The sequence below is a fragment of the Oculina patagonica genome, chromosome 6, assembly GCF_052425735.1.
Source record: "Oculina patagonica isolate OP01 chromosome 6, crgOcupat, whole genome shotgun sequence".
Taxonomy (NCBI): domain Eukaryota; kingdom Metazoa; phylum Cnidaria; class Anthozoa; order Scleractinia; family Oculinidae; genus Oculina; species Oculina patagonica.
In genome coordinates, this window is record NC_135763.1 from 37,269,409 (window position 1) to 37,297,204 (window position 27,796).

A 27,796-nucleotide genomic window follows, 5' to 3' on the forward strand; every position below is an offset into this window, starting at 1 on the left:
GAGGTAGTGATTCCGGTTTATGTACGCCTTCTTATTCAATACCTTCTTGGTTATGTAATCGTAATCCAGCCGGGATTAATTTACACGATCTGTCAATTCTGCGAAGGGCTACCAGACAATAAGAAACCGCGAAAGATTTAATGATCACTGCTGGCCGCTAATTACCACTAGCTTAAAAGGCACTACACACAGTATGCTTCATTCATTTCTCAGTTCATCTTGATCAGCCAAGAAGTAAGGTAAGTGTTCTTGTCATCATGCTCTGAAATGTTTTTATTTTTGACAGACGTGCGTGTTGAGAAACCGGTTTCTTTGTAAGATTTTTTTTGCCTTGGATCACCCGAATTGAAACTCGAAATAAGTTAGTAAGGTTCAGGTTTTCGCATGGTAAGTGCGTTTTTATTTTCCTGACAAAGGCGGCAACAGAATGTCAGCTTTTTTTCATCAAATTTTGCAAACCATAAGAATACGACATTTAGGCCCGGTTCAAACGTCGAACTTTTCATGTGCCGAACCTAATACCTATTTGGGTCGACCCAAATAATTAAGTTCGGCAGTTGATTCAAACGTCGCACTTTTTCATGTGCCGAACTCATTCTCTGCCCAGAGGAAAACAATGACTTCTCAAGTCGCGCACTTTATAAATGAATTAACAAGAACACTGTTCAGTGGGAGAACATATCTCTTTGTGGTTTAAAATAGAATAAAAACAGCAGTTCTTGAAGTACAGTTGGTCAAATGTGTTTAGTATCAACCAGTTCTGTAATTTAACTACTACCTTTAGTTTCCAGTCTTGCTTTTTGTTTCCTTTCATTTTAGAGATATATTCAAAAACAAAAGACGAAAACATGATACGAATGCAATCTACTAACAGCGAGAGTTTGAGCGTTGGAAAGCAATAATGATTATTTCGCGGTCCAGAGCGTTACGTGGCGCCTTAAATTTTATGCATGACCGCGTTCATGACCTCTCACTAGCCAATCACAAACCCTCTTATATTTACAAATACATTAGCGTAATTTATGCATTAGATTCGGCACATGAAAAGTGCGACGTCTGAATCAGTGTCGAACTTTTGCCGTTCTATCCGACTGGGCCTGTCGGATAGAACGGCAGGTCGACCCGAATACAAATCTGTCGAACCTAATTGATTCAAACGTCGAACTTTTCATGTGCCGAACCTAATTAATAGGTTCGGCACATGAAAAGTTCGACGTTTGAACCGGGCCTTAGGGAACATAAATTAAAGTTCGTGATGACATGATAAGCTGACATGAACTTTTTCTTCTAAGCAAAAGGAATATCTTAGTGTTAAAATAAATCGACGGATAAGCCAGTTGCATATATAGCTTGTTATGTTGGTGATGGCCTCCCTCCCTTTTTTTAAAGGCTAGTTATTCGAACTCGCCGATTTTTCCCTTAGTTTTCAGGCAATTGTCCAAGGAGTGGCAGACACTATGAAGTGGATAATTTTATTATTGTTGGTTGTGGGTACAGCTGCATTCGTGGCGGAATCAAACATTCCAGTAAGTTGGCTGAGTTACTGTTAAAAAATGCAACCTTTATTGTTAACTTGCATCGCATTTGACACGTTGTTCTTAAATCTTTCGCCTCTTAATATTATGTCCTCATCGTATTAGCTTTAATATATAATTGGTAGTCCAGCATGCATCAATAATTTGTAGAGAACGACCAATCGTTAGTTTTGTTTCGAAAACTCTTTCTTTAAAGCCTGGTTTTCACTACGGCGATGCAAGCATAAGGATAACAGCTCTTATTTCTTCGTGAAAACGGCTTCGACTCGAGCAAAAGCACAAGCACATTGCATTGTGATGCTTTTGCTAGTGCTTGTGGCAAGCACAAGCACAAGGATTAAAATTTGTCCTTTTTGCGTGATCACGCTTGCCGTGCTTGCGCTTGTCCTTGCGTCGCTAGTGAAAACCAGGCTTAAGTTTTTGCGTTTCTAACGACACCTTCGCTCGGCGTTTATTCGCCCGTTTCCATCGGCGTCTATTTTCTTCTATTTTTCTTTTGCTTTAGTGGTAGTCCTTGTTCTTTAGTTTCAGGCTGTTTGTTTATAATCCTTTTTTTTTTAACCCTGACGCAATTTGAATAAAATGTTCTAAATGCATAAATACAAAATCGGGCTAGGAAACTTATTATTTATAACTTCAACTCGTGGTTATGGAATAGCTTTTGAACTGGCTAACCCTAATCTAAATCGCTTAACTTATTTACCCCCAAATTCTGGTTAAATTGTTTCAAGTTCACCCCTATATGAAGATCGACCTTTAATTCTAGCCCTATTTTTATTTCAGATAGAAACCAGGGACTCACAGAACGATGGTAAGTGATTACACTCGTTACAACTTTTTTAAAATAATCGCATCATTCCGTGAGCATTGCTTGTGCCAACTAAGCAGAATAGATGTCACTTTCACCAAAAACCTTTAAAATCAAAACAAAAAATACGATTACTTATTTGGAATAGCGATGTCTATAACAGTTTAGAAATTTATCACGTTTATTTCCGGGACTTCAAAAAATTCAAAATGCTTTATCTTTTAAACAAAGCACTAAATCGATACCAAACTTTGGATAGGAATTTATGTTTGTGTTTAGAAAATGAAAAATAATAGCTTTGTAGGAGTAACAGTTAGATTTGAAAATTGATGATGTCTGATAAAAAGAAAACACCAATATAATGAAAAGTAGCTAGGTGATCACGCCGGTTAAAGGGACTGCATCACGGATTTTAACCAAATTTAGACAAGGAAAATTGCAATCTTGGTGAAATTTAAAAAAACCTCGTTAAACAGTGAAGGAACAGTTCAATAACACAACACATGCAAAAATGGTACGGATTTTCAAACAATAACGAAGATTGAAACGGATTGCGATTTGTTTTTTTTTTTGTCATTTAGATCGATAAAAGTAATTTGTTTGCAAACATTAAATTTCATATATAGCAACTATTTGCAAACCTTAAAAAATTAGCCGTAACACAGTTCCTTTTAAAGTAACGCTATGACCATTTTGCATGATCATTTATCTTATTCTCTTTGCCTGTTCATTTTGTCTTATAGATGACAATGTTCCAGATCCAATCGCCTTCTATCCTTTGAACAGCAAGTATGATACGCGAGAAATAGAAAATCGACAACCCCAGGGTACCCCAGTTGGTGTTTCTCTAGCAGCAGGCCCCAATGGTAAGGCCGGTGGCTCGTACCAATTCACAGGACAAGCCAACAGTTACATCGAGTTCCCAAACAATGGAGGGTTAGACGTACAGCGCTCCATCACAATGTTATGTTGGATCTATCCTGAGAATACAGCTGGCCCTCTGTTCAATTATAAAGCAAGTGGCTCGTGGGGTATTCATATGTGGATGGTATCACCAGGAAAGCTGTTTGCTCGTTTCACAAAGAGAGATTACCAGTTTACTTCAGCTTTGATTTCCAACCATGTTGTGGCCCTAAACCAATGGCATTATGTTGGTGCGTCCTATGACCACAACACTGGTATTGCAAGTTTATGGCTAGATGGAGAACAGGTCCTGCAGCAGAATATTGGAGCCGGCTTAACTCTCGCAACTCAAGATAAAGTCAGAATGGGCGTCAAAACAGGTGATAGCCGGTATTTCAAGGGACAAATCGCCGCCATGCAGATTTATAACGTCGCTTTGACTGAGGAGCAAATACATGCAGTGAGGTTTGCCTTTCAAGGTAACAGATATTGGAGTTTCAGCCATATCGTGCAAACCAACATCTTGATTCATTTTATCTTTAGACCACTATTATTTAAGTGTCATAAATTAAAACCAAAGCATTTACAATGCCAAATTTTAACAAACCAAATTTAACGAGGCAATACACCAATTAAAACACAAAATAATTACAAGAAACACACGGCGTTAATGTGGGTGACCTGTCTTTTTCATTAATGTTCCAATTTCATTTTTCTTACAACAACAAAAGGAAGTACCGATTCTAACCAAAACATAAAAGCTTATCATGTTTTTCAAGTCTAAAAACTAATTTAAGATTGTGAAGTAACGCATGTACCGCAGCATTAAGTTTCTGGCGTTTCTCATCTTGATTGTAGGGGTTTGGCCGAAACTTGTAAAGATCTTTCAGTATACCAAAAGCTTTCTTTTTGTAAAGTATATACTGATGTATATGTTTTGTCTGAGCGAAATTGTTCCTGAATGCAACCGATTATCAGGGGAACCAGGTTTTGGTGTTTACGTGTTCAGTTTCTTTTGAGACTCGATGTATATAATTTTCATTCCTGTTGCATGTGGCGTTTTATAGCAAATCATTCGATTAATCACAAGTATTATAACAGCCAAGGCACGAAATTCTGTTACCAATCTACATCTACATTTAATATGTCGGTAAAAAGTCCATACGGATATCACACCAACGTCTAATTACCAATTGATCAAATGTTTTACAAAATTCGAAACGGAAGTCTAGACAAAACGAAGAATGTCAAGACATGCGAATAATGCTACATGACACAAAAATTAATAGTCACAAAGCCTCCAATTTTATGAAAAAGAATTTACTTCAGTGTATTAACAAACTTGTGAAATATGTTTTTGCTTTGGAACTTTTTACCTGGTCTATATTGTTTTGAAGCTCTTTGTTGTCTTGGGCGCTCCTTGTTTTACGTCACTGTCGAGTTTCACTGGATTTTGCACCGAAGATTACCCTTAAAATATCTAGCGTGCTAGGAGCAAATCACGTTCAAGAGTTAGCTTAGCAACGCATTTAGTCAGCCTGTCCATTTAAATAATAAAAATAAATATTTGCTACTAACATTTTGTATAATCAATCTTCTAATTTTTTTCCAATCTCCTAGATGTCAATCTACCAGATCCGATTGCCTTCTATCCCTTGAACAGCAAGTATGATACACGAGAAATAGAAAATCGACAGCCCCAGGGTACCCCAGTTGGTGTTTCTCTAGCAGCAGGGCCCAATGGTAAGGCCGGTGGCTCGTACCAATTCACAGGACAAGCCAGCAGCTACATCGAGTTCCTAAACAATGGAGGGTTAGACGTACAGCACTCCATCACAATGTTATGTTGGATCTATCCTGAGAATACAGCAGGCCCTTTGTTCAACTATAAAACAAGTGGCTCCTGGGGTATTCATATGTGGATTGTGTCGCCAGGAAAGCTGTTTGCTCGTTTTACAAAGAGAGATTACCAGTTTACTCCAGCTTTGATTACCAGCCAGTCACTAGCGCTAAACCAGTGGCATTATGTGGGTACCTCCTATGACCGCAATACTGGTGTTGCAAGTCTGTGGTTGAACGGGCAACAAGTCGTGCAGCAGAATATTGGAGCCGGCCTTACGCTTGCTACTCAAGATAAAGTCAGAATGGGTGTAAAAGGAGGCGATGGCAGGTATTTCAAAGGACGAATCGCCGCCATGCAGATTTATGACTTCGCTTTGACTGCGGAGCAAATTAATGCAGTGGAATCTGTTGTTCAAGGTAATCTTTTTGAACTTTTCTCGATCGTGATTTATTGTGGTAATTCAACCAGTGCTTTATTTTCCCCTTAAAAGGAGCAATGTCATGGTATATTAAGTCATTGTTCTGATTCTTTTCAAATTAAAGGAAACCTCAAAATAATAGTTTTCTATCATAGAAAACAACAACAAAGGATTAATAAAAACGCGAAATAAACAAAAATGGTTCCTATCATTGATAAAGATTAAGACAAATTGTGAATGACAATTTTGAAAAACTTTGCCAATTTTTCCAAAATGTGTTGTCCGTGACATTGCTTCTTTAATGTTTGGAGTTGATATTTGCCAAGAACAAAAAATCCTTGTATGTATGGTTGCTGTAGACTGCCCCAAGGCATTGCAGCATAACATACCAACATTACGTGCATATAAAGAGAATTATCCTGTTCATAAAATTATAATTACTACTTTCTGTTGTTCTCTCTTCCTCCTGGAATTTGAAAATCAATTTTGACGCTAAACTAATTTAAAACCATGCAATGTTGTTACCTCTTTTCCAGAGCGTTGTTCAACGATTGATGTTTGAAGAAAGAGGCACATATTCTGTAGTGTGACCACATTCAGGATGACGCAAATATAAGTCAACGAAAAAAGTGTCCTGATGCTTTGATATGCTTTGCTTTGGGATTTGTTATTGTTGTTAAACTTTTCCAGTAGATACATCTGTAAAATGCAATGCTATTATCTTGATGCTTCAATAAACAAGCGATTAAATGAAATGATCTTAGTTTTGAGGTAATGTTAATGATCGGTGTTGGTGGTTTCGTTCCCGATAGGTGGCGATGAGGAATCCACGTCTCCGGGCTTCTCTTCTCTTAACTAAATCTTTTGACGAAGAGTTAGAGCAAAGATAAAACAAATTGCTTTAGCCCTTCGGAAACTGGGAGTAGTGATGTGTTGCCTTGAGAAAAGGTCGACAGAGTAAATTCTTTCCTGTGGTATCCCGTTTTCCGTTTCATTACCAAACAGGAAACTGTAGCAAATTTAGACCGACCAAATTTTCCCGGAAATGGCTCTGTTGGAAAAATGTATTGAGCTGTTTGACTTTGGAGAATGGAATCGCATGTTCTAGATAGCTTGAATACCAATTTATGAAACACTGTCGTATAATGGTGAAAATTTAAGATGGTTTGAACATTTGAGAAGTTGGAAGGATTTGTACGAAAGTGAGAAGGCTTTGCAACAATCCAAATAGATGTTCCAAATATTTACCCCTTCAAAAAAAGCTGTCAGTGGGGGACCTAGGGGAGGGGCCCAGAGGGCCGGGCCTCTCATTGTTTTTGGTAAAGGGCAATGTCCCCCCGCACCCGCTAAATTGTTTTGAGTGTACATAAACACAAAGGGCCCCCACCTTAGTCATCCGCAAATGACTTGCTGCCGGGTTCTATGAAACTCTAAGTACAATAATAGGAAAAACGTGAAAAAAAAATACAAAGCAGAAACTTTCAGGAAAGTTAACTGCAAGACAGAAATTCTATGGCAGCTTGAAAACATATAAATTTACAAGAATTTGTAAGGAAAGCACTTGACTGTGCACTAGAGTGAAACTTGTTTTCCCATATAAATCCCTTACCGAAAACGGCCATAAAAATAACACGTTTTGGTACAAAGGCCTAAAAATCTGCATACTAGCTTATTTCTATACGCTCTTCTCATTTCTATTGAAGCATTTCTCTAAAGTGCGCTGCTTGCATGTTAATGGGAAGTAGGTCATATGTTCCATTGATACAAAAAGTCCATTGTAGTTCACTGTTACAATCCTTTGTAACAGTTTTTGAGCGAATCCAGTAAACAGAGAAAATCATTCTGATCTGTTAAAATACGTGATTTCATGGACAGGCCCCAGTTGTTCAGAGGGTGATCGAGGGTGGATATAAATCATATTCACCGGTTAAATCGCTATTCAGTGGATAGCGTAGTTAGTTTTGTCAACACATCCACAATATGACGATTTATCCGATTAATATGGCGTTATCCATTCTTTGAACAACTGGGCCCAGTTGTTGAACATTGAAACAGGGATTCATCATCAGCTAGTAATGACTACAAAAAATTGTTGTGATATGTTTCATTTTATTTTTATAGTACCCCTTAGACTGCGTCTCTGGTGTTCACATTACTATGCCGAACTAAAACAGCAACTAAAATAAAGAAAAAATTCCTTTTGTAGCACCCTAAATTTTGTTTTAATTATTTCTTTGAAAACTGCTTAGCATAGCTTCGCTTTGATCCTTTCACACTAAACTGGGTCAGTCTAGAAGTTTGTCGCCGCTAAAGGATAAATTTTTCTTGATGTCAGTCCTCTCCGGTTTACGCTTCAGACAAAAGGCTGTTTTTTCGAGCCCTAAAAATTGGAAGCAAGAAAAAATGTTATAATGTAAGTGAGTCAGTGGTGGTGAATACTAAATTTATAGTAGGCCTTTTTCGGGGAGGAGGGGTGGTAACGAATGGTGAAGATAGAAAATCAAATTTAATCTATCCAAAGTAATTATTAAATGAATCAAATTTCAGGGAACTGACGTGTAAACGGAAAAGGAGGAAGGGGTAGGGATACTTCACGATTCGAGGGAAAATGAGATAAAACCAAAACCTTAACTTACAAGTCGATTTAAAACTGGAATTTGGAAATTATAATGACAAAATGGCACGGCTCATGGCAGATCACATGCATTTTAAGCAATATAGAAGGAGGTGGAAAAACTATTGCTCACATTTGTACCCTTAGTTACATTCCCGTTTGCAAGACTGGTCAACACCTTGAGCTCGTACGGTGAGCTCTGCAAGCAGCAGGGCATGTCGGATTTTACTTGTTAAGGGTTTTTACTTGTCAATGAAATAATCAAGGCCTCGATCAAGTTTTCATCATCGCACTTTGTTAGTTTCGCTATCTTTTTAGTTAATCTCATATAATGATGACTGTTCTACCAATCACCTACGTAGCTCATGACAATTACCTGCTCGACAGGACGCTTCTCTTCTTTTTAGTCTGACCGCACGCAATCGTGACATCTGACTCCTGTAAACCCAAATCTGACCCAAAAACGCTTCCTAAACCTCGCAGAAGATTTTGTTGTGCCTGTGTTTGGACAGAAGGATCGGAACAGTCACCCGCAAAGTTCTGCCAAAATGCCCCTTTTTGGAGAGCACCAGGATTAACCACATCTGAAAAGAAAAGAAGATTGAAGTAAAAATAGCATCGATGGCAAACTTAAAATACGCTTAATCGTTAGCCGTTGTAAAAATGACTTTTCTTGTATATGTTTCGAGTATTTGGTCTTCGCGCGTTGGAACAGGAGGGGAGGGTTAGGTACAGAAAGGGAGAAGTTTGTTTCAGAATAAGAGCAGTTCCTTTTTATCGTATTCCGTCGAGCTTGAAGCGAAAAAAGAGTGCGAGTGGAAAAATGGTGGAATGTCTATGTTTGCCGGTTCTACCACGGATGTTCACTTTTCAACCACACATTTTATAAACAGACTTTCCCAAAATAAAATTAGGAACATTGAGTGAAGTAAGACTTGACGCTTATCGAACAGTTCTCTACAACTTCACAGGGTTTCCCACCCGTACAGTCCGGCCAAGGCATTGCCCGTGAGACAGTTGGGCGGAAGTCCCAAGCGTACCATTCCCCTGATGATTGACAGATGTACATGTTGGCGGGAATTCTGCTGAAGTCCTTGTTCAGATTACACTGAGGTGTGCAAACCGTCCCGCCTAACATGTCCGTATGCGAGCAGGCCATGAGACCGTTTAGTGGTGGCGCATACGATCCACATGTCGGACCTGGAAATAAAGAAAAATATTCGTTTGGAAGTAAAATATATCAAGAGATTTGTCATCATCAGTCCTTTAAACGCCCAGTAACGCAAAGGGCATCAAAAAGTTTCCTCCATTCCTGTCGGAATTTGTCAGATAGAGTATAAACCAAAATAAGTAAGAATATTAGTGACCGACCTGACACAACAATGGCAAAAGTGCAAGACGCCGTATTGCCCGATAGGTCCGTAGCCACGTATTTAATTTGATTTTGACCCACTCTGAAGCCCGTGCCTTGAACAGATTCTGTAAACAGTGTAACGGCTCCCCCAGAGTTATCTTCATAGGCTGGCAAGGGCCAGTGAACGTTAACAGTGGCACCTGCGTTCGTCTTGACGTGTATGTCCTGGGGGCAAGTGAGTTTGGGAGGTTCGTCGTCTGAAAAAGGAAAGAACATAACTAAAAAATTGCAAAATTACATCTCTGTCAAGTTAACATCAAAATTTATTGCACTAAGCCAATGTAACCACGCTCAAAAAAAGCAATAAACCACTTTCAACTGTTGGAATAAATGAATAGGCGAGAGCTTGAGTCTCGTAACCCAATTTGCGAAGGGAATGGTTTGAACTACCTACAAGTACTTGGGTGTCCATTTAGATCCTACATTGAATTTTGAAACCCACTTCAACAAAACCTACAAGAAAGCGGCCGGGAGAGTCAATCTGCTGCGGAAAATTCGTTCTTCCATCACTTGTGCAGCTGCAGAAAGCATTTACAGGGCTATGATTATGCCTGTTTTTACCTACTGTAGTCTATTACACTAAGCTACAAATCAAGCAGGCAACTGATTGAGACGACCGTGGCCTAAGCTGCATATCCAGGAGGAAAAAAGACTGACATCCCTATCCATCAGTTGACAGTTATGAAAAGAAAAGTCATCTCTGTTTTTTATTGTTACTGGATGCTACTCCTTTAAGAACTTTTTAAAAGAGTTAATCACAGTGTATACTAGGAAAGATTTCCCCATCGAACTGCCGAAAGTGAAGTAGAGTTTGGCCGGCGTCGTTTTTAGGAGCCCCGTTAACAGTTTACGCGGAAGATTCTCTAGCTCTAACAAGAGTAAAGAACATTTTTTTTTTTTTTAGTTTTGACTACTTATTTGACATTTTTAAACTTCCTTTTTTTATCTAGGAACCCTAAGATAACATACTCTCAAGTACTGATGGGTTAATCCTGTTTAAAATATTCGTTTATTATTATTATTATTATTATTATTATTGTTTTAGGTTTTGTACTTTAGAGAGCTAAGGAAACAACATCGTGTTTGTTTTATTGGCTGGAAAAAGTGTAATATCTTTAACCAGTCAAAAACTCACGTACACAAAACCAAAGCAAATGATTGAATCATTCTAAAACACATCCGAGTTCCCCAACGGGAGTCGAACCCATGACCTTCCAGAATACCGGTTGGAAGTCGCTCTAACCACTGAGCTATAGGGGACCATGGTGAGCGAGGTCATATACTGGGTTCTTATGCGTGACACATGTCCTGCCAACTGCAGGCTCAAATTATCCAAATGATAAATGTGAATACATGATAATGGTGACTTGTATTAGAGTGAAAATAAGTGGAGAAGTGGAAACAAGTCAAGGTAATTTTAATACCGTATTTATTCGATTAAGCGCCCAACCTCGAATAAGCGCCCATCTCGAATAAGCGCCCACCCTGTAGACAGGAAAAGTTAATAAGCGCCCAGCCCCGAATAAGCGCCCACCCCCCATCCTACAAAAAAAACTGAAGTGCACAAGAGGAGTATTGATTATTGAAATTGACTAAGTACTACAAAGAAGACTATGAACGAGTTTTCTTAGTATTTTACAAAACCTTTCAATTAACAGTTAAAATTTGCTTTGGTACATTCACGTTTTGTTATTTGTTATTGTTTTGTTACAAAAATAAACTAACTTTTTGCTGAAAATCGCGAAAATTTAATAAGCGCCCAGCCTCGAATAAGCGCCCACCTCGAATAAGCGCCCACTCTCAAGGTCCAAAAATTTAATAAGCGCCCAGGGCGCTTAATCGAATAAATACGGTACCGGAAAATCTTTTTTCCGAGTATTTGACTTGTTTCCACTTCTCCACTTATTTTCACTTTAATACAAGTCACCATTATCATGAATTCACATTCTAAAACACTTATTCTTTTATCAAATCCATTGAAGACCTTCAGTTATAAGAGTGCTGTAGTGAGCAGTACTGGCTACACAGTCTCCTTGGATAAGAAATATATAGGAGTTTAAGGGAATAATGTAGCACATTTCTTTACTATGCACATACTTGTTTGGCTCAAACTACACTGCAGAATTATCTTACGTGAACTTAGGCCACTAAATTAAAGCTAGCGACCAACAGACTCTACTTGGCTTGGGGTATGTATACAGTATAGTTTACGCGTATGCCTTCTTAACAGTCTAACCTGTTATGGTAACTGTGAACACGCATGATTGAGAATTGCCACTCCTGTCTTTAGCTGTGTAAATTATGCGTGTTGTACCGATGGGAAACTCATAAGGAGAGAGGATATCGTGCGGGAGACTGGTAATCAGTGGAGTGTCACCCGAGTTGTCTCTCGCCATCGGCCATCTCCACTCCACTCTCTTGGTTGGCTTGTTGGGGTCTGTGCTTGCGAGAAAATCATCAGGACATTTTATGTCTGGTGGCTGGGTGTCTTGATAAGAAGATGATACATAAATTAGAGCAACCCACTAAGCGCCGTAGGCAAAGTCTGCATTCAGGCCGCGCCTAGTTTCTCATCAGGCCGGAGAAGCTAGCATAAAGCTAGCATGAAGCGCAAAAGAGCATTTCTACTCCTTCCTAAAAGGATGCAAGGCCATCACAGGGCCGATACCCATTTATGCACCTGGGCGAAGAGAGACACTTGCGTAAGAACACAGCAAAATGTCCCCAGTAAGGGCTCTCGAACCCGAAGCGCTCGATCCGGAGCTCGAGTCCAGTGCACTTATCATGCATTAGGCCACCGCACCTCCCTCAACTAAGAGCTGGAGCCATGTAAAATTTTGGGCGAAATAGTTATTAATACTTGTAGTTGGTAGTCGAATGCACCGAGCGTAGATCGCTAGAAGAAGGTTTCGTCAAAACACCTGAACGGTAGTTGTGGTGTTTTACCATTTTGACCTTCAAATGTATATTCACTACTGTAACAGTGAGTATATAGTGCTGCTACATACATGCCATTTCTACAAGACCTATTATTTGCATACATAATAAAGTGCTATGTCCAAATAACTCAAAATAGTGAAATTGCTCTAAATATACGCCGAAGATTAAGAGCTATTTACCCTGATAGTCAGCCAGGTGAAATTCTGCCCGCTCTTGATTAGTGATCAGAACTAAAAAGAAATAACATCATTGTTAAAAACAAAGTGCGTGTTTCGTAGTTAATTTCAATTAATTTTATTACACATACCTAAAAAAGATAAGTGTTCTGCCTTCGCCTCTATGCAAGAGAAGAACATTAACCACATATATATTCCTGCTATAAATCAACACTTCATGTGTTCACATATTATTACGTTACAACAACATGGGCAATGTTAAATTATTTTTTCTGTTGTCACGAGTGTGGTACAAAAAAATCCGAGCCCTCGATGGGAGAACTTTTCATTCAGGTTTTTCCAAACCTACACATTGCATTATCTACCTAAACATCAAAGCTAATAAATAATCATTTGAAACGTTTCTGAAACGCCTTTCAGATAGCAGTAGTTATATGTACGTATATATTTCATTTTTACCTTTTTCCATTATACATATGATGAATGTTACCACGCTCATGTGTGAAGCAATCCACATCATGAGTTTGGGACGACCAAGCAGACCTGAATGTATGAATTCAGAATTGGCAGTTTCTCGCAATCTAGAAATGATTTCAAGTTGTTAATAAGACCTTCGTGTTTGTGGTCGTTTCATCAAGTGCCTTTTTCTGTTATCTTGAAAGATGTTTGGTGACAGGTTTTGTAAATTAATTTCCGATTTGCTCCGACTTGTTCCGTGGCTCCTAATGAATGTTGACGTTATGAAAATCGTGAGTTCTTTTTTTGATTATTTGTATTTTACTTAACATGTACATCATTGAACGTAGTTTTGATATCTGCATTGCAATCCCTTGTTCGATGTTTTATATTATTTAAAGCTTTACAAGGCTACTGTATTATGCACGATTTGTATTTGCATGTATCTTAACAAATATATTAACAGTTCAATGTGAAATACAAAAAGAGCGGAACGAGACGCCTTTGAAGATAGCTCAACGTAATTAAAACCCTTAGTGACATTTTCAGAGCAGTAAAATAATTAAAATTAAAAAACGTGCAAAGCAACTAAGATAAAAATGAAAAAAAATCTTATTGTGTTTATTTTAGTGTATAGTATAGCTGCAAACTTTTACCTTTCACTTGTATTTTTGCCCGCCCTACGGGCTCGCCAAATTGCTACAAGAATCGAAATATGCTCCGACACTTAACGCTAAAATGACTTATAGGAAAAGTTATTCAAAACTTAAACAATTATATTAGAAAACGACAGTAACCTGAATTGATCATGGAAAGTGCTAACTAATCTGCTTTCTATATCTCCTTTAGATATCTCGTCTGTTTGCGAAAGGAAGGCTATTGAGTGGAGAGATAATTGAATTTAGCCCAGTTCCGTTCTGAGAATTAACACATAAACAGACTGTTGGCTTTTAAAAATTGTTTTAAATGCTCAATGATGAAAAACATGATTAGCGACTGAAACACGGTAAATCCTCTCAAACAGATTTCAACGTGTGCTATTTCATACCAAGAGGAACTATTTCGTCAAACAAGAGATATGAAATGTCAAGGCTGAGACTGCATGTCGCACTACAGTCACTAAAGAATTTTTTTTTTTTTTTTACAAAATTTGGTGTTTATATTAAGATTTATAATAAATTAAATTACATTAAGGAGCGTAGCCAGAATGGAACATAACTGTAAAACGTTCTTGTGACCAAAATAATTTTAAAGAGAAGAGCTTTCATTTGTCTGACTACAACCCTTGAAGGGTAAAATAGAATGTTATAAAAATGTGAATAAAGATGTGTTGTTTTAATTTTGAACTTCTTGTAGTCATTGATGACCCTTTGTTCGAATTTCTGCATGAATTGTGAAACAATTCACCTTGCAAATACAAAAATTAAAAATATTATTTTACCGCACAAAGAAGTATATTTTTGTCCCAAGAAATTAAATTTTCATTTTTGAAAACCATATATCTCGGCCTGTTTTTTCTTATACTGTGTCTCTTTTTACTAGTTCTTAACTTCGCTTGGTATTTCGTAAAATTTCGTTTCAGGCGCAACGTGACAGCCTTATCTCGACCGTTCAAGCCATCAACAATTTTAAAGTGTGTTTGGAGCAAGACTCGCTCAATGACGGAAACTAAACACGAAAGCACAACTTTTGACTTGTGACATTGGGCGCATTCCATTTGCATGGAATTTTCGGTGAGAATTTTTCGACAAATGGAACAGTGCAAATCTATCCATCACGTTAAAGGTACGGAAAGGAGCTCTTCCTTTTGAAAGTTCCCGTTTTGATAGAACTGCGAAGAGGTCCGGAAAAAAACATGGCGATCGAAGGTGAAACTTTCCACATTATCTTCCTTCTTCATAAAGCCTTGAAGTCAGTTCAAGCGAAAAAAAAAACTCGCTCTAAGAAGAGAAAAGACCTCTATCTACACTCGACAGGAATTTTGGACTAATTTGAGTCGATTCAACAGGTAAATTTTAGCGTTCTTAGGTTCAGTTGGTGACCTTGCTCTGCGAACGAGCGGTCTGGTTGTAGCAGAAAGGAACAGTATATACCGGGAAAACGGAAAAAGAGGAATACCTTCGGGGATGTCTTCACCCTTCTTTTATAAGCGCAGCCGAGACCTTCGTTACTAGCTCGATCTTTGTGGAGATTTGACCGTGATTTTTTGCTCACTCTCTTTTAAAGCGCCTTAATTATTTATTAATATAATATGAAACTGACAGGAAAAGAGTTGTTAAACTGCGGGGAATAATTACACAGACTATCTGGCTCCAGGAAACTAGAAAACAGCCCATTTCCAGTTGGGTTTCTCAAAGAAACGCGTTTTATATTTCTGATCAGTAAAATTCTCTTCCAATTTATTTCATACAAAATAAAAATAAGCAGCGTAATACCAAACGACATCAACACTTCATTATATTGAGCTAAATAAGCATTTCAGTTTAAGGTTCCTTATTCTTACTAATATTTGAGAGTACTGATTTTTGCGATTTCAAAATAATCGCGAAATTTAGTACGCGCGAAAAAAAACATTGCGCGTAATTTAAACACGCGAAAATTAATACCATATTACATATCAAAACAGTAACAATTTTGAATAATTGGAACTGCGACTATCTACCTTTAAAAATATCTTTTTGTCTTGTTTTTGACTAGCACCCTTCCTCTGATTAGTTCGAGTTTGTAAATTGGTTCAAAACCTTCTGAGTGCAGTCACCAAAAATTCCGTTTGCAGGCTTCTTGTAGTTACATTAAGCCAGACCTTCGTGTTATTTCCAGTGGTTCCTTAGTCTTTGACGACTGATCCATAAAACACTGACAAAATCGCGAAATTTAATACACTTCTTCTCTAACTTTCTTGCAATCGCGAAAATTAATAGTCGCTAAATTCGCCTCTCGAATTTTCGCGAAATTAACTTGAGTACGCGCGAAAATTAGTAAGAATAAGGTAACTACTTAAAGGGTCATGTTGCAGCGACATTTCACAGCGATAGTGGCAGCGACATAATAATAGTTAAGATTAATAATAATACTTAAGATTTCTATGGCGCAAAATAACATGTAAATATGTCCGTAGGAAAATATATAGCACCTGCTAATTTTATCGGTATGTATGATTTTTCCCCTACTACATGTCCCCGCTACAAGTCCCTGCAGTATGTCCCTCTGTAGCAGCACCTTTATGGGTTGCTCTTGACACCTGCATCCTTCGCAATGTAATGCGGATGTTGCAAGATCAAATTTCTCTGCTCAGAAATCACTCTGGGAAGTACTTAGAAAGCTTTATACCGGCTATAGGATGTTGAATCATACGCTTCCCGTATTTCCTGAACATTGTTTAACCCTTAATTGAGTTCATTTGTACTTGTGAAAAAAAACTTGCCTCGATTCAAACAATAACTGTTTGGAGATGAAGGTGTTTAGCTGCTTTTCAGTATTTTTATAACATATTTTGCTTTTCATTTTAACGACTGTATCGTAGAACCGTTTATTGTAAATAGTTTTGCGTCATTATTGTTTTATCTTCGGGGATGTATCTGTGAAAGATTGGTTGATTTTAACACAAACACAACAGACATTTTGACTCAGCGGTGCTTTATTCATCAAACAAATGCTAATCGTTATCATACAAGGCTAGGGTTACACTTTTTCCTACTTCTAATTTTACAATTTTTGTTGTTTATTTGAAGCATTTGCACTGTGACGGTTTAGCATTAGCTCCCTTTAGTCTTCGTCCATGAGGTCTTGAAAGTTTTTCTTCTTGTTTGCCCGCAGATAGTTTGCCAACTTCATCCTGTTGTTGTTTCGTCCAAAATCTTTCAAGTTCAGGCCATCGTTGGCAAACGAAGCGGAGTCATCTGTCCGCTCCTGGAGAAATAAGATATATATATATGTCTGAATTTATCAAAACCAGGTCAGGAAATTTTCACCGTACGTCTTAAGCGCAAATCGCGTAAACGATTGCGGACGACGCGGAATGTCAGTCTTTTTTTCTCTTCTCCTCTCTCTTCTTTACCTTCAGCGCTGTATTTCCTTTTCCCCCGTGGCGTTTAGCCAACGCGCAGAAACGTACTTGTTCAGAATACTGACGTCACTTTCTGACCCGGTTGATAAATTCAGATATATATATATTTTAATTAACAATTGATTTATGCTTTAGCGTGAACTATCGAGTTATGGTGCACTTCTAATATGGTGCACTTAATAGCGTGGAAGATCGAGATAGCATGAAAGAAGGCTCGGGAAGAACTCTACCTTTTTGAATGCTCTCCAAACTTCCCGCGTACGCCAAAACTCGATAGTAAATTATCGAGCACGCTTACTTACGTACCCTGAGTTTGATTGTGCGACTCTGCTAGCAGTACTGAATTGAGTTTTTTAGCAAACCATGAAAAACCGACGCATGAGCGCATGCAAAATTTTAGAAAACAGACAATCCTTATAAACAGTGTTCTTTGAATTTAAATCACACTTTTATTAAAGTCGTAAAAGTTTCACTTCTGTTTATTCGCGAAGCACCTTAAAAACTATGTTTGAAAAAAAAATCGATATGGATTTTTGAAAACCATTATGTTTACCAAAATTATCGAAGTTCCTAAGTATTTGATTTGCTATGTATTCTCACCTGGCGTTTACAGGGAGCGAATGTACAATACCACTGAGCATTGCAATGCCCGGAGAGGTTAACAACGATCATCATCATCAGGAATACGAGAAATGTCATATCGAGTGCTGGCTGTCTTCCTTCACGGCAGAAAGTTTACTAATTTAACTCAAGTACTGATCAGTCCGCACGTTTTACACTGACTAAATTCTTATTGTAAATGACTCGTTTATCAAGAATACCGACAGACAAAACTGACATATACATCTCCAAACAGCTTAGCTTCACTGAATTTTTGTCATTCAGGAACTTTTAAGTTGTCGGCATTTTATGTCAGGTTGACGGAAATATAATTGAAAACAACTTCTTGAATGTGTAATTAAAGAAGATGGTAAAGGCAGAATTACTTACCTAAACTTGACAGATTCATCAGCGCCGAGGAACAACCATTAGCAATTCAAGCTAGTTTTTAAAGCTCTTTTTAATGGTCTTTATCAAGGGATATGTTTTTCTTCCAATAAATTTGTTGTCTTAAAAAGAAGACAACGTCCCATATTACGCTAATCTGGCTAAAGAATGTATTTACCCATGACACCGGTTTCCTTATGCTGGACGTAAACGTACATTCAAATATCACGAAGGAAACTATTGCAAGTTACTGTGAGTGTTAAATTTGAAATTGAGATCAATACAAAGGAACTCACATGTAAGTACATAATCTTTTAAGTGCCCCCCCCCCCCCTCCCCATAAATTTGCCCTTAGAACACACCCCTATCAGTCAAAATGAACGCATGAAGTAAGGGTGCGTTTCTTTGGGAAAATCCAAAATTGATCAGATCCAGATCACACGGATACTTTGCTCCCAAAAAAACGAAGAATCCGAAAACGGATTTTTTTGCCATGACAACCCCGTAAACACATTCGCACAGAACATAAAATTCAGCACAATTTATTTTTCGTCGAATGTATCCTAGCTAAAATAATTTAAGCATACAAAATCTTTTACAAAAACCACACGTCGAAGTAGATCTTCTTTAGCGTTAAGCACAATGTGGCGAGAAAGCATCTGAAAGCGAAGAATGATTGCGAAATGATCAGTGCAAATTTAACTCGTGACAATTTCAAAAGGATACAACTTCCGTAGGCACACAGTGGCTGTTCTAGAAAACCTGTATCCCGTTTAAATTGATACTACATACCTATCTGAAGCTACCGTTTCCTTTTATCGTGAAACATTTTTGTATTTTGATCGAAATAACCGCCTAAAACTTTCCGTATGGCAGTGTTTACAAAGAGCGAACCTGTATTTTCACAGCAAAGACCGCTGGGCCAAGGTACTTTTTTCGAATCCTTTCCCAAAGAAACGCACGGATCATGAATCCTAAAAATCCGGATTCAGATATGATCTGATGTATCCACTCGAAGTGTGGATTCTTCAGATCATTGATCCAAGATTAATCCATTTTCGGATATAGGTAAAGAAACGCAAAATCCGTTTTTGGATCAAGAATCCGGATTTGGATTTTTCCCAAAGAAACGCACCCTAAGAGAAGGCGGAAATACTCCACGTTTCTTACCACTAAAATGAAGCATTGCATAAAAAATTAAGAGTCTCAAACATGAAGATTTGCAAAAGAAAGCCTGAAATTTTGATATAAGAGCCCCGAGCGCCTAGTGGAGGAAATTACGGAAATGTTTGCTTTTGACAAAGTTTCAGTCGATTTGTAGAACTTCCAAATCAAAATCTGGGGAAGTTTTTCAGGTAGCTTTTTGGTCGATTGTCACGCTAAAAACACATTTTATTTAGGCACGGTAGTATTTTATTCGTTAACAAACTGCCGATATAAGTTCTAACTATAAACCGATCACAGTTTCTTTTACACTGTCCACTGTTTACATTTTTATGCCCTATACATATTTATTTAAAGCATTTCCAATATATTAGTGATTGGCTTGACTCATTCTTCATCCAAGAGGTCTTTAAAGTTTTCCCTTTCGTAGTTTCGCAGAATATTTTCTAACTTCGTTCTCTTGGTTTGTCTGAAATCTTTCAGTTCCAGGTCGTTACCAAATGGGGATGATTCGTCTCTCGCTTCCTGGTAAAAAAGAATATGATTGCTCGTTGAGAATAAAAACCTCCGTTGGGCGTTCTCAGGCTTATATCAAAGTCATGCCTGAATTATTTTAAAACGAGGATTTTGAAACGCCCTGAAGATGGGTCTAGAACACCTTACATGTTTATAAATTTCAAAACTGTCAAAGTTTAGCTATTTTATTGACTGAAAGGATTTGTTTTTTCTCACCTCTCGTTTGCACGGTCGAAGTATGCATTCAAATCTTTGACCCTTGCAGCGGCCAGAAAGATCAATCATAATTCCCACCAAAACAAGAGAATATACGAGAAACATCTTATACGTCATCTTGGGTGTTGACTAATCAAACTCACAGAACGTTCACTTCAAGTAACTCTTGATCCTCTCAGTTTTAAAGTGCGGTTAAATAGCAGCGAGAGTCGTTTATCAAGGCAGAAAGGCTAATATATCTCTCAGTAGTATGTCATTTGAGGTAAGCGTCCTATTTCAATTTAATAAGTTTCTGGGGGAATGAAATATTTTAACATCTTAACATTAAAAAAGGAATTTGAAGATCATTTGACACAAAATTTGACATTTTTGACAATTTTGAAAGTAGAATAAAAAAATCCAAGGGTCCAAGCTTCTACAATGTCCCATTACTAAACCGTAACAAATTGCTTAAAATTACCATAATCAGTATTATATTACTCCATGAAAAAGAACTAATTTTTAAATTGCCATGTGTAAACAAGCGAAATTGTAAAATTTAAGTAATTTCGATTGATAGAATTTTTTTGCCAATTTTGTCATGTATCCTGGCCAAATTTGGGCAATAAATTAATTTCTTATTTTCAGAAGACAACAGAACTTCAAAGTACTTAAAAGGAACCCAATAATGAAGAGTTTGGCTTAATTAGCCATAAGGTGATAGGCTTTTTCTCCGACAAAGTCGGATAACGATTGAGTTGACAGTCATTTCTGTGTCATAACACACATCAGTTTGCTTCATAGGTGTTAGGCCGCTTTAATCGTCAAGTAGATATAATTCTAAAAAATATCAACAGTTTAACTTTTTCTGATGTGCCAAAGAACCCGAGAAAAAAATCGTAATGCCATCCATTAGCATCAAGGACTGCATGAGCCCCATAGTTATACGTTTTCACTTAAGCAATGAAATTCGTTTATCAAGACTAACTGTCAACTGTGTTCAGAGTTTATTGCAGGTTAAACATTTAGACTCTATACGTTTTCCTGTGTCATCCAGGTACAAAATTAAACGTTTTTTCTGGTTATTTTGTTAATGTAAAAACCGAAGATAAACAGTATAATCACTTTTAACGCAAGTCTAAGATGAAAATCATTTAATTAACATGAAGTATGGAAAAATAATTACTCAAAAGAGAAAAATGCAATCTAACAGCAGACGAACGAAAGGTCCAATTGGACAAGACGAAACCAAAATAAACTTCGCGTCTCTGTCGGGCAGTGTAAAAGAAACGCATCGAACAAATTAAAATATGAGGGAAGTCGATAATAAGTGTTGATAATAGTTAATCATTATTAAAGAGTACCGACTATTTCTTTAATTACAAGGTTGGACCTTGCAAATTGCGGCTGTAACAGGTGGCGGGCCTTAGTCAGAGTACGGCAAACTGTCAGAGACATTTTAAAAGTTCAATGATGCAATAAAAGACAAGTCAGATAAAAGGGAAATTAATTCAAACTTACAAAATAACACTTTTTTTGCTGTCATTACACGAATGGGAAGCATTACGTTAATTAAAATAGCTTAAAAATGGCGTCATGCTCTTAAACAAGTCTTAACCCAAGTATTTTTATTTGAAATGCAAAAGGAATTCTCTAATTTCTTTGACCTGAGTTCATTCGCAGAGAGCTTTTTCATCAAGCTCCTGCTGCAAAACTGAGTGACATTCACGAAGACGATCCGCCGAACTGGCGTTCGGCAGATCACATCACTCACTTCTATTAAACCTCGGATATACAAGGGTAGCTGTATTATTATTACAAAAATGCAAAAAAATGCTTGCAAAAAACTTCTTTAATCCGCAGCAATGCAACGCTAGCATTTCTACCTTCTCTTGTGTAGGATAACTTCTAGTTTTTCACGTCACTTGAGTTGGTGTACAGGACTTGATAGTACAACATTGCCGGATAGAGCGTCCTTTGCTTACGGTGGTTTTAAAACGAAATATTACGACACCGGTTTGGCTGAATTTTGCGTTTTTTTATTAAACAAAATTAAGGAACATCTACAGTATACATTCCAGCTCTTATTCGTATCGAATTCATGTTATTTATGTTGCATTACACAGTTCTGTTCGTTTTATTTAAATATTCATTAATTTTCTTCTGCAGCATCGTTGAATCTGTTTCGCTTCTTTCGTAGCATTTCTGACAAGCGCATTAGCTTGTTTCGTCGGTATTCGTTCAAAGGAACCAGGTCGCTCTTGGGTAAAGAGGCCTTGGGATCTTCCAACTCCTGATGACAAATGAAAAAGAAAGGAAAATTCTGAGATTTTACCAAGCAATACGAAACATCAAATAAAATTCTATGATAAAGATGTTTTACTGAAAAATGGTATCGCGGGATGGAATGAATAGCCATTTCCGAGTACCGCCTCGTCACGAGTCACGGCGAACCACAATGAATGTGTTCACCTACAGGTCCATTCTGCAAACTTCATTTGAATGGTTCGCACGTAGACTCGTTGAAACAGAGGCAAAGGGTAACTCGGAAATGGCCTATTCAATTCAAATGTCAGCCCAACTCAGTTGGCATGTGCATTTGTGCATGTTAGAGCGAAGAAAATAGTTAATATATCAAGAAAAAAGGTGGAAAAAGCAACTAAGAGCGACGAAAACAGATGAAAAATGACTTAATTTTTCTTTTTTTATCAAGAAGGATTTACAGTGTTTCATAGCAAACCTGCCGCTTTCAGATGAAAATAAAAAATTCATTCTCAGAGGAAGCAGAAACATTAAATCGGCTTTAACTTAATGCGAAATGCCTGCCTTAAGGGACGTTTTGTAGCCGCTTTTAAAAAAAGGTTTTGGTCTTTTCACTTACAATTAACGACAGGGTGCTCAGTTTTCTCAAAACTTTCAACAACTAAAAGAGACTTAAGAGATCGTTTGTTCGATAACATATACGTACCTCTCGTTTACAACTAGGTGTGAACAGACAATGGTACTGGCCTTGGCATCGACCGGAAAACTCAAGCATCACGGACAGTACAACGAGCGCCACGAAAACCTTTAAGGCCATTGCTACTATCTTTTTTTCGAGCTCAGGTTGAACATTCAACTTACAGATTGGCTTAATACACTTGTTCAGCTTTTTATGTGCTTAGCCTTGTCAACCTAACCAATTAATTGACAAGCGGCAATGAACGCAGTTAAAGGGACTGCGGTTAAGTTTATTTTATTACGTTTTGCCAAATACTCGCTATGAAAGTTAATTTTTGCAAAGATACTACTTCTATGGATCTAAATGACAAAACCATAGTTTCATTGCAACCAAATGTGTCTCCAGGGCGTTATAATTTAAAGTTACAAGCAAACAAGACTAACTTTGAAAACTGTTCAGCCCAACAGTATTTCAAAACCCATATCGCAATCCGTTTCAATCTTCGTCGTTTTTGGCCATCCGTACCTTCTCTTGTATTTGATGTGTTATTGAAATGTTCCTTCACCGTCTGTTTAAGAGGTTATCTTTATGTTTCACCGAATTTGATGGTCATTTCCCATGCCTAAATTTAGGTAAAATCCGTGACACAGTCCCTTTTACTAATTTCTCATTTTCAGAAGACACCAAAACTTCAAAGTACGTGAACCCTCAACTCACAATTTAGCTTAATACACTTTTTCGTTTTTTTATTTGCGTCTTTTGAGTAGAAAGGCGTTTAGCCTTGTCAAACTAACGAGAAATCTTGACAAGAGGCATTGAAGCCAGTTGTTTAAGATCACAGTGCCGTCACCTACAAAGTCTTCACGTTTTATTAACACAATAATACCAAAATTATTTCATAATAGGTATGGTGTAGTCGGCAGTGGGGTGTTTGACACTTTAGAATTGAATGGGTAATAAAAAGTGTTTTGACGATATTATTAACCAAATATCGCCGGGTAAAGAAAATTATAAATTATAATATTGTTGCCGGTTGACGCAAACGTAAAAATGTAGTTTCGGGTTTTCAACAGCTTGTTTTCTGAATTCTGAGCTCACTTTTTGTTTATCTCCCTCTTTAGCTTTAAAAGTTCAATATTAAAGGCACACTGCCACGGGGAATTTAATGGTTTTTGGTAAGAAGAAGTAAAATTGGCGAATAGGTCTTCTCATACATGAAATGCACCTGTTACATCAAGATGGAGATATAAAAGTAAATTGTTGTTGAAGGAAGATGGAGCCATAATAATTCCTAGGTGTTTTTCCAGTCCACAAGGACAAAAGTAGAAAAAATCAGCCTGACTTTTTCAAGTTGAGATCTAAAGTTCTTGATGGCATCACAATAATTTCACTTGTTTATCGCTTCAGTACATTGCAGGGTGATATTCATTTTTAACAAAATTGGTAGTTTCCATATGTCTATATGCTCTTGAGTTTTTGAAATGAAACTGGTGACAGTGTCACTTTGAATTTGTTACTTGGTTTAGGATAAAGTATTTCAATAATAACACTTCGCAGCCTTTAAACGTCAGTTAACTTCAGCTAACTAGAAGGCCTGAGTAGAGTAAAAAAAGAACATGATCGCCCTGAAATTTTGAGATAAACTGACTTTAATAATAAATGAATAACCCAACATTTAACAATTGTTTAAAGTAAGTAAGGGTGTAAAACCACACTTGTTTAAAGACATTCCTGAAGGGTGATCAGTGATGCTTATAATGGCATTTGTTAGCATAGTGTCGGAATATTTAGTAATTCCTTCCACATTTGACACTTGTTGACGAGAAAAAAGTCAATGCTTTCCATATACCTGTCCTAGTATGCACTTTTTTTTCTAAGTAAAAAAAATATATTAACTTGCAATACTGTAAAGAGATAATTTTAATACTGACTTATTTAAATATTTCGGCTCCATGACTATATCAAAGATTGAAAGGTTTGTTTAAAAATTGTTAGAAAAACAAAGATAATGACAAAGATTCCAGAAAAGAAATTTTTGAACTAAAGAATTTTTTGTCAGGATGGAAGGAGGAAGGAAAGGCCTTATTTTGATTCTAACTTGGCTCTTTGCTAAAGCTATATATTAACTTATTACTGGTAAACCCCTTAAAGTTTTACAGTTTCCGCCATTTCAAATTAACTTTTTGATGTTACTCAGGGTTATTTTTAGTTTTTTCAATAATCAAGAGATTTTTAAACCTATGATATCATCGTCTCTCCAAATTGACTTTAATAACCTAAATCATCTTTTTACAGCCTTGCAATTGAACGTGTTTACTCTTTAGAAAATAAGTGATTACTCGAATGATTTAGGAAAAGTGTTGACATTTTCTTTCTTCTTAATCAGTGTCAAATTATGAAAGGAATTGCTGCTACTTTGAAACTGTTTTCATCACCTATCGCCTTTTATGAAATTTCGATTCTTTAAACAAGTATGGTTATGTAAATATAAATCTTTTCATTTATTATTAAACATTTCACCCTCAAACGCTTTAGGCGATCACGTTTCTTTTTAACCAACGCAAGGCTACCTTTAAGCTGTAATGTTACTTAATGTGTAAGGGATGTGAAACTTTAAAAGCTCTCTAAACCAGTGAATGAACTTTTAAAACTCAAAAAGAAAAGAAATATCACAAAAATGTAGCTTTAAAATCAAGTGTCGGAAAACCCAAAGCTTTTGTTCCGTTTGCGGAAAACAATCATTTTTTCCTTGTGGTATTGGCTGCAATTGTCAATACTCTTTGGTTAATCAAGCTAGTAAAACGCTTTTCACTATTCATTCAATTCTTAAGTGTTTAAAACCCAATGATTGCATAGTACATTTATTAAAAAACCTGAATAGAGCGTTGGTGGCATATCTTAACATCCTTCATTACCTCTCATTAATAGACCATTAGGTTAACAAGGGTTAACACCTTTCCTTTTTGCATCACGCGCATAAAAAGCCGACTAGAAAGTGTTTTCAATCAAACGTCAGTTGAAGGTTCAGCTTGAGGTATCTAAAGACCGTAGCAATGGCCTTGAAGGTTTTTGTGGCGCTTCTTGTCCTGTCTGTAGTACTGGAGTTTTCCGGGCTATGTCAAGGCCAGTACAGATGTATCTTCACTACTTGTAAAAGAGAGGTATGTTAATTTTGATAAACTGAACAAACGTTAGATAGCAAAAGTCTCCTTTGGCTGTTAAAATTCTTCAGGACTTGTTGTTAAATGTCCACAGTATTAACAAGTTTTACATTAATTTAGCGTCTGCCAGTGACCAAATGTTTTCCGCCTTCCGAGTGAATGTAATTTTCGCCTAGTGCCGTATTATTGTTCCAAAAAGAAGTTCTACTTGAAAGAACGATCTGCAAACGAAGTCAATTTTCTAACTTTTTTCTTATGACATGCACAAATGCATGTGTCAGATTATTACAGGTGAATTTTGGTTTAAGTTTAAGTTTACCTACTAACAATCCATCATTTTCGTGGAATTTTATATGAATGTCTTGAATGAACTCGGAATTTTCCTTTTCTCGTTTGTCTTCAGGAGTTGGAAGATCCCAAGGCATCTTTACCCGAGGGTGACCTGGTTCCTTTGAATGAATACAGACGAAACAAGCTAATGCGTTTGTCAGACATGCTACGAAACAAGCGAAACAGACTCGAATTGAACGATGATGTAGAAGAAAACTGAGGAAATTCTTGATGGCATATACTGAGCATAAGAACTGTGTAAATTTCGATACGACTAAAGGATAAATTATATTGTAAACAGTGCATATAGTTTGTGCAGTTTAATCATTCAGTCGCCAATAAAGAATAAAAATTCTTGATCTGCGTTTTTTATCTGAACTAAATCGTACGCGAGTGAAACTCAAATTATAAGAACACGCACTAACATTTAACTTACTGTTGGGGTATAAATGCGATTCACACTGAGTAGGTATAGAATTGCACTGGCGATGATGGACGACAGTTTACGTTGGCTAGAATTTGAACAGCCTTGACTTTCCCACTTCGACTAATATAAGAAGCAAAAAAGCGAGTTGGAAATTCCCAATTACCCACGCGAATATTAGAGCGAGGTACGAAGGCCGGAAAGAACGACTTCTTTCCACGCGTTTTTATTTTTTTGCTTGTTTGTTTTTGCACTTTACGCTTGAGGTTCTGTGAGGAAAAGTAGCAGCTACTCAGCTAGATGCTTTACCTCAGCTTTAGTAAAAAAAACCCTTCTTCACTCTCCATCAAAAAGGATTGCAGATAACTTAACCCGAGTACTTGGTAGCTCGAAGGCAAATTCTCGAAACTTCGCAGCTCGAAGGCGTGTCACTTATCACCTAGTAAAATGGCCCAGCTCACAACGAGTCCTCGTAGCTGGGAGAGGCCAACGATCTGGGAGGCCATGGGTCGATTCCCGTCGGGAACTCGATTTCTTGTCCCTGCTCGAGTCATGTTGAACACTTCTTCTTCATTGTTTATTACGAGCTTAAAATTTACTATCTTTATTATTTACCATAAAAAGGTTGTTTACAACGACACTTAAGGTTATAAACCGTTTTTTTTTATCAAGTTGTACCGATCGTTTCTTTAGTATTTTATTTTTAAACAGATTTCTACGAAAACAAATTACAAATATACTAACTCGAGATATGAAATTCTTTAGACTTATTTTACTACTCGAAACAATAAGCAGGTGGAAGAACTAGACGATGATGACCTTTTCAATCCGTGTTTACATAGCTTATGCAAAACAACAGCATAACCAATCAGAGAGAGCGTTATCATTATGCCATTATAAAATAA

The 27,796-nt window shown here is 37.2% G+C and overlaps 2 protein-coding genes and 4 long non-coding RNA genes across 8 annotated transcripts; 2 read left to right on the forward strand and 4 right to left on the reverse strand.

The window, feature by feature from the left end:
• The first annotated feature begins 1,457 nt into the window (after positions 1–1,457).
• LOC144658073 (uncharacterized) lies at positions 1,458–6,151 on the forward strand. Its single transcript, XM_078518394.1, has 5 exons — positions 1,458–1,526; positions 2,319–2,346; positions 3,087–3,725; positions 4,867–5,505; positions 6,044–6,151. Exons 1-5 carry the CDS (start codon positions 1,458–1,460, stop codon positions 6,067–6,069), a joined length of 1,401 nt encoding a protein of 466 aa, XP_078374520.1. The 3' UTR covers positions 6,070–6,151.
• A 1,445-nt stretch (positions 6,152–7,596) lies between these two features.
• On the reverse strand, positions 7,597–15,308 carry LOC144657684 (sushi, von Willebrand factor type A, EGF and pentraxin domain-containing protein 1-like). Of its 3 annotated transcripts, none has more exons than XM_078518041.1 (8): positions 15,226–15,308; positions 13,111–13,232; positions 12,655–12,705; positions 11,772–12,023; positions 9,493–9,732; positions 9,103–9,321; positions 8,498–8,705; positions 7,597–7,887 (listed from the first exon to the last, which is right to left on the reverse strand). In XM_078518041.1, exons 2-8 carry the CDS (start codon positions 13,169–13,171, stop codon positions 7,854–7,856), a joined length of 1,065 nt encoding a protein of 354 aa, XP_078374167.1. In that variant the 5' UTR covers positions 13,172–13,232; positions 15,226–15,308; the 3' UTR covers positions 7,597–7,853. The 3 variants fall into 3 exon arrangements, with proteins under 3 accessions (XP_078374167.1, XP_078374169.1, XP_078374168.1); XM_078518043.1 differs by having other exon boundaries at positions 7,597–7,874; positions 8,484–8,705; XM_078518042.1 differs by having other exon boundaries at positions 13,111–13,194; positions 15,226–15,292.
• A 1,418-nt stretch (positions 15,309–16,726) lies between these two features.
• LOC144657720 (uncharacterized) lies at positions 16,727–17,983 on the reverse strand. Its single transcript, XR_013571607.1, has 2 exons — positions 17,774–17,983; positions 16,727–17,016 (listed from the first exon to the last, which is right to left on the reverse strand). It is a non-coding gene; the product is annotated as an uncharacterized LOC144657720 (long non-coding RNA).
• Positions 17,984–19,382: 1,399 nt separating this feature from the next.
• LOC144657716 (uncharacterized) lies at positions 19,383–20,305 on the reverse strand. The gene is made up of 2 exons (XR_013571604.1): positions 20,057–20,305; positions 19,383–19,849 (listed from the first exon to the last, which is right to left on the reverse strand). It is a non-coding gene; the product is annotated as an uncharacterized LOC144657716 (long non-coding RNA).
• Positions 20,306–22,058: 1,753 nt separating this feature from the next.
• On the reverse strand, positions 22,059–23,198 carry LOC144657717 (uncharacterized). Its single transcript, XR_013571605.1, has 2 exons — positions 23,004–23,198; positions 22,059–22,328 (listed from the first exon to the last, which is right to left on the reverse strand). It is a non-coding gene; the product is annotated as an uncharacterized LOC144657717 (long non-coding RNA).
• Positions 23,199–25,963: 2,765 nt separating this feature from the next.
• Positions 25,964–26,824, forward strand: LOC144657715 (uncharacterized). Its single transcript, XR_013571603.1, has 2 exons — positions 25,964–26,137; positions 26,541–26,824. It is a non-coding gene; the product is annotated as an uncharacterized LOC144657715 (long non-coding RNA).
• Positions 26,825–27,796: the final 972 nt, after the last annotated feature.

Bases quoted from the DNA above. Each gene is read 5' to 3' on its own strand.
- LOC144658073 (XM_078518394.1), top strand. From the start codon at position 1,458: ATGAAGTGGATAATTTTATTATTGTTGGTTGTGGGTACAGCTGCATTC. The intron at 2,347-3,086 runs GTAAGTGATTAC...TTTGTCTTATAG, and splicing joins CAGGGACTCACAGAACGATG to ATGACAATGTTCCAGATCCA. The intron at 3,726-4,866 runs GTAACAGATATT...CCAATCTCCTAG, and splicing joins AGTGAGGTTTGCCTTTCAAG to ATGTCAATCTACCAGATCCG.
- LOC144657684 (XM_078518041.1), bottom strand. From the start codon at position 13,171: ATGATGTGGATTGCTTCACACATGAGCGTGGTAACATTCATCATATGT. The intron at 12,024-12,654 runs GTAAATAGCTCT...CTTCTTATCAAG, and splicing joins TCACCTGGCTGACTATCAGG to ACACCCAGCCACCAGACATA. The intron at 7,888-8,497 runs GTAATTGTCATG...TCCAATTTTTAG, and splicing joins AGAAGCGTCCTGTCGAGCAG to GGCTCGAAAAAACAGCCTTT.